At 36.4% G+C, this 4,877-nt stretch overlaps 3 protein-coding genes across 6 annotated transcripts in view; 2 read left to right on the plus strand and 1 right to left on the minus strand.

The window, feature by feature from the left end:
* The window catches only part of LOC104721685 (exocyst complex component EXO70A1-like), a 4,814-nt gene extending 4,200 nt beyond the window's left edge, over window positions 1–614 (plus strand). The window contains exon 2 of one of the 3 annotated variants that reach the window (XM_019233095.1): window positions 321–614. In XM_019233095.1, coding sequence (XP_019088640.1) covers window positions 321–345 — 25 coding nt within the window. In that variant the 3' untranslated portion in view covers window positions 346–614. Of the gene's footprint in view, window positions 1–11 lie in introns of all 3 variants that reach the window. The other 2 variants (XM_010439724.2, XM_010439723.2) reach the window with 2 other exon arrangements.
* On the minus strand, window positions 760–2,819 carry LOC104721687 (uncharacterized protein At5g02240-like; the record flags this gene model as incomplete). Its single annotated transcript, XM_010439725.2, is given in 9 exon segments — window positions 760–997; window positions 1,172–1,281; window positions 1,399–1,496; window positions 1,586–1,672; window positions 1,873–1,978; window positions 2,147–2,231; window positions 2,307–2,360; window positions 2,428–2,540; window positions 2,668–2,819. Coding segments are annotated over 9 exon segments (871 nt in total), but the record flags the coding sequence as incomplete, so codon positions are not given.
* On the plus strand, window positions 3,598–4,735 carry LOC104721688. Of its 2 annotated transcripts, none has more exons than XM_010439727.1 (2): window positions 3,598–3,951; window positions 4,187–4,735. In XM_010439727.1, exons 1-2 carry the CDS (start codon window positions 3,749–3,751, stop codon window positions 4,602–4,604), a joined length of 621 nt encoding a protein of 206 aa, XP_010438029.1. In that variant the 5' UTR covers window positions 3,598–3,748; the 3' UTR covers window positions 4,605–4,735. The 2 variants fall into 2 exon arrangements, with proteins under 2 accessions (XP_010438029.1, XP_010438028.1); XM_010439726.2 differs by having other exon boundaries at window positions 3,613–3,996.

Here is a 4,877-nt window from a genome sequence, read left to right on the forward strand (position 1 = left end):
GTCAAGAAGAGATTGAAAGCATTCAATGATGCGTTTGATGAGATGCATAAGAAGCAAGTCACATGGGTCTTACCGGAAAAAGATTTGAGGGATAGAGTTTGCCAGCAGATTGTTCAGGCTATTGTGCCGGTATACAGAAGCTATATGCAAAACTATGGGCCACTGGTTGAGAAAGACGCGAGTTCAAGCAAGTATGTGAGATATACAGTTGTAGCTTTGGAGAAGATACTCAGTTCTCTTTACATGCCTAAGCCAATGAGATATGGAAGCTTCAAAGGAACACCGCCAAGTGAGAAACACAAGAACGATGTTGACCTTAGGCGTACTACTTCCGCGGTTGTCTGATTGTAGCCATGTTCTGTTCACACCTCGAATGTTGTATTAAATATGTCCACATTGGTCTGATCTTCATCTCCTGGAAGCAGAGGTATTGTTATACGTATATAAATACTGTCAGTCAGGTATAGGTTTTAGTCATTGGTCAAGTCCCTTTAGTTCAGTTTATCTTATAAGACCTCATGTTAGGGACCAAGCGGGTTAGATTATTATTCTATTTAATGTGTTAACCAGAAGAACAGGATCATAAAAATGTGGAAATCCTTACCCTTTGAATCTTCTTGTTCTCAATGTTGTGTTACATTTTTAAGACAATAACAGAAAATGCAGGGAAACCAGTTTTTTTTTTCTTTCTTCAATCTCTCTATTAATAGGTTTATTACTTGATTCTCGATTTGGTTAACTATTTAGGAGAGAAGTCAAAATCCAAACTCGAAATCTGATTTTCTGAATTAAAATGGCTACACAAGTACAGTAAACTTATTACAGTAACGAAAGCTAAAGACCAAAAGGAAAGTATTTTGTATACACAATTTGACCATATATGTATTGTCTCGCTATTAACTCTGTACACATTTCTCAGTGTCCTTTTTTATCATTTGGATTCTGCAACTTTAAATAACTCTCGCCACTGCTGCGGATCACTTCCTGGACCATCCCCCTGAGACAAAAAAAATCCTCAAACATATCAAAACAACCAATCTTTAAAACATATTCAACGATCAACTAAAGCTTTCATCCCTTCAAACATGTTTCTTCATAAGACTACATCACACCCATTTTCAGTTTATTCGATTATTCCAGACCCGGCTTTCAAGGAAACTATAGATGATACCTTTACTGAATTGATCTCATAAGCTTTGCCTTGAGTGAATTCAATATCAAGTGCCTGTATGCAAGCTTCAGCCACCACAAGTCTGCTTACCTCTCCAACAAGTTCGTCTCCTGTGTTACATAAACCACCCTCAGATTTCTTCATTTTTTAGTTTGTTTGTCTTAAGCATTTATAGCAGGCAATCTGAAATTCTGAGCAACCAAGTATTTCGTAATGACCGTATGTACCTTGACCAATAACAACTGCACGACGTTCACCAGCTGTAGCTTTGAGCAAAGTATTCAGATCATATGAAGTGTATGGTCCATCAGTCAATCTACCAGGTCTGGTAGAAGGACATCATTATACAGTAAATCAGTAAACCATACGTTGCCTGCATTATCTGATAGTTGAGCAGAGTCTTTTGTTCCAAACCTGATAATGGTGAACGGAAGACCAGAGTCACGAAGAAAATCTTCCCCCATCTTCTTGTACTTAAGAACCCCAAAAAGGTTCATGATGCTGTCAAACAAAACATAAACTCAAATTATAGTCACAGACAGAGACAATCAGATTAAGAAATTTCACAAGAATTCACAAGAATTTTTGTGAATTTCACAAAAATTCACAAGAAATTCACACTCAGTATAATCACATGCTTATTCAAATTATAATTTGCCATGGCATAATGAAAGCAATTAGCAGAGATCCCCTAGTCTCACCTCCAGGGAAGCTCATTAGACTTGGTCACACCTACGGATGAAACCAAAACAACTCTCTTCACTGATGAGGGCAATGCTGAAATGAGATTCTTCACACCTTCCCAGTCTTTTTGAACACAAAAGAACCACATAGTCCCCAAAAAAGGATAAGTAATCATGTCATATAAGAGAGAGACTCTTTGTTTTATTTCATTTGATTACAAAACAAGACATCACAAAAACTATTGGAAATGATCTTATTCGTTTTGACTAGGAAAGAAATGTTGTTTCTCACCTACTTTCTCAGGTGTGTTATCTTCACTCCACCTCTTAGAAGGAAAAGCTGTAGTTCCAGTGCAACAAATCACATGTGTCACACCCTAGAAAAATCAGTTCAAATCAAATGAAGAACAAGTGAAACTCCTCCCAAACATAACAGGAGCAAGAAGACGAACCTCAAACATAGATGGATCAAGATCCTCAGCATTCCTAGTATCCCCTTTAACTACCTATAAAACTTGTTATAAGGTTGAGAAAAACGAAGTAGTGAATCCTAAATGTTGATAAAGTCCGAACCTGCAAGGAATTTTCATCTTGTTTGCCGAATAACTTGGTTGCTTTCTCAAGATCACGCAGTAATAGCCTTGATCTAATATTCCTCTTGAGCAATGAAGCTACCACAAGTTGCCCTGATACCCCAAAAAGGAGAAAACTTTTAAACAATTGCCATCATATTATTAGACCCAATTGTGAGAAATTCATAATCCCAATTCTAAAAATCGAAAATTTTAAGTAGATGAGATGGATGGTTCGTACCTACACCACCAGTGCCGCCGACGACAAGGACGAGCTTTGTAGAGGAGGAAGTTAAATCCGGAGTATCGACGGCTTCTTCTGTAAGAGCTTGGATTGATGTAGACGACGACAGAGATGCTTCATTTCTAACCAGAAAGAAAGAAGTAAAGGCCGAAGAAGAAGAAGAAGGAGAAGATGTGAGTAGCAGTGGCAGGGATGTAAATAGAGGGAGTCTGGTAGGGGGTTTAGTAGTGGAAAGAGGGAAGTAAGAGAGAGGAGCGAAGCTGAGAATGGTGGTAGTCATATGAATGGTCGACGGACGGTCACCGCAAGCGAGCGAGCGAGCGAGAGAGAGAGAGAGAGAGAAAATATATAATTTTTAAATGTTAAATATTTAAGAGCCATAATAATTTAATTTGTTCGTTAAAATAAATAAAAAACGTTATAAGTCGGATAATTCAATTAATTGTGACTTTTTAATTAATATACAAAAATTGATATGCAAGATCATCCATATATACCTGAATTCTAAATAATTTGTTCTGGATTTTGTATTGAAATTGAAAGAAAGAGTTTGTGTAATGGTATTACCATGTACCTTGTAAGAAAAGAAACTAAATATTGGTAAATTCCGTGTAAAATTTAGTTAATTATAATCTTATCTGGTTTCACTGATACGAAAATTGATTAACTAAAAAAAAAAAAAAATCAAAATGGATAAGTTTAAAGTGATCTGGTGTGATAACGTCCACCAAAGTGTCGATAAAACACCAACACAGCAATGGGATCTAACGGAGACAGTAACCCCGAAACGTCCGGCATTATTAGGTCATCATAAACGTGTCAAACAATCAAAAGCCACCGTTACTTAAATTACTATATTTAGTGTAGAGAGACTCATCAAAAAAAATACTGTCAGTCATATACGTATTTATATACGTACTCCTATTTCACGAGTTTTTATTAGTTTTTTAAACATATCTTTCGTTCTTTTTTTTTTATCTTCTTCTCCTATCGGTGGAGTCTTGTCTCTTCTCTCTATCTTTTAGTTTCTCCGATTGATGAAAGCTGAGCTTGATTGGTCGAGAACTAATTAATTAACATGGAGGTTTTGGTTGGTTCCACGTTTAGGGATCGGCGCAACGACACGGCGCATGATCAGGGTGTACAGGCGGGTATGTCTAGCCGGATCGGGTTAAGGAGATGTGATATAACTCCATCGGAGAGTTGGTCGTCGTCGGTTGGAGAAAGCAGCGAAAACGAGGAAGAACAAGACGACGAGGTTTCGTCAGCACGAGGAAGATGGTTTGATTCCTTTACTTCATCCCTTGAAGATTCTCTTCCGATTAAGTATGTTTATTTTTCTTAAATCATCCTTTAAAAAATAAAATAAAAACACATTTATTACCTTTTTTATCTACCGGTTAAAAAAAAGAGAGACAGAGTAAATTAGAATTTACATGTTGAGAGTTTGAGTGTTTAGTGTGTCGTTTGATTCTTGATGGTTAAAAACTTTTTGGGTGTTTTTTTGTGTGTACAGGAGAGGATTGTCAAATCATTACATAGGGAAATCGAAATCGTTTGGGAATTTGATGGAAGCTGAGAGCAATGCGAAAGGTTTAGAGAAAGTGGAGAGTCCGTTGAACAAGAAGAGGAGATTACTTATTGCTAATAAGCTAAGGAGAAGAAGATCATCCTCCTTGTCTTCTTCTTTCAGCATCTACTCCAATAAAAATCCTAATTCCATGCCTTTACTTGCATTGCAAGAATCTGACCTAGAGGACATTCACAAATACAAAGATGATAATGATGATGACAGTAGTGATGATGATGAAACTAGTAAGCTGAAAGAGAAGAGGATGAAGATGACCAATACTAATAATAATACTAGAGATTTTATGGTTCATCATACTAAGAGATGTTTTAGCTTAACTAGTTTTCAACATGATCATCGATGATCATATTTTATTTTTCTTTTGTGAAAGAGAGTAGTTAGAGGAAGTTTCGTTGCCAAATAAGTTGGTGGAAGATTTGCAGAAGCCCAAGTTATGATATTATTTGTAATAAAATTAGTTTCGCTATTTGTATATTTTTGGATAGTTCTCAAGTCTCAACGAAAGTTATAAACATTTGGATCACACTTCTTTCTTGGGCTCTTGGCAAATATTTGTAGTAAGCCTATAAGATTGGTTCTTGTAAGATATAATTAAAAGTCCATAATGAACAAAGAG

This window comes from Camelina sativa, chromosome 11 (assembly GCF_000633955.1).
Source record: "Camelina sativa cultivar DH55 chromosome 11, Cs, whole genome shotgun sequence".
Lineage (NCBI taxonomy): Eukaryota > Viridiplantae > Streptophyta > Magnoliopsida > Brassicales > Brassicaceae > Camelina > Camelina sativa.

Coding starts and splice junctions, on each gene's coding strand:
- LOC104721688 (XM_010439726.2), top strand. CDS start 3,749: ATGGAGGTTTTGGTTGGTTCCACGTTTAGGGATCGGCGCAACGACACG. Junction 3,997..4,186: donor GAAGATTCTCTTCCGATTAA/GTATGTTTATTT, acceptor TTGTGTGTACAG/GAGAGGATTGTCAAATCATT.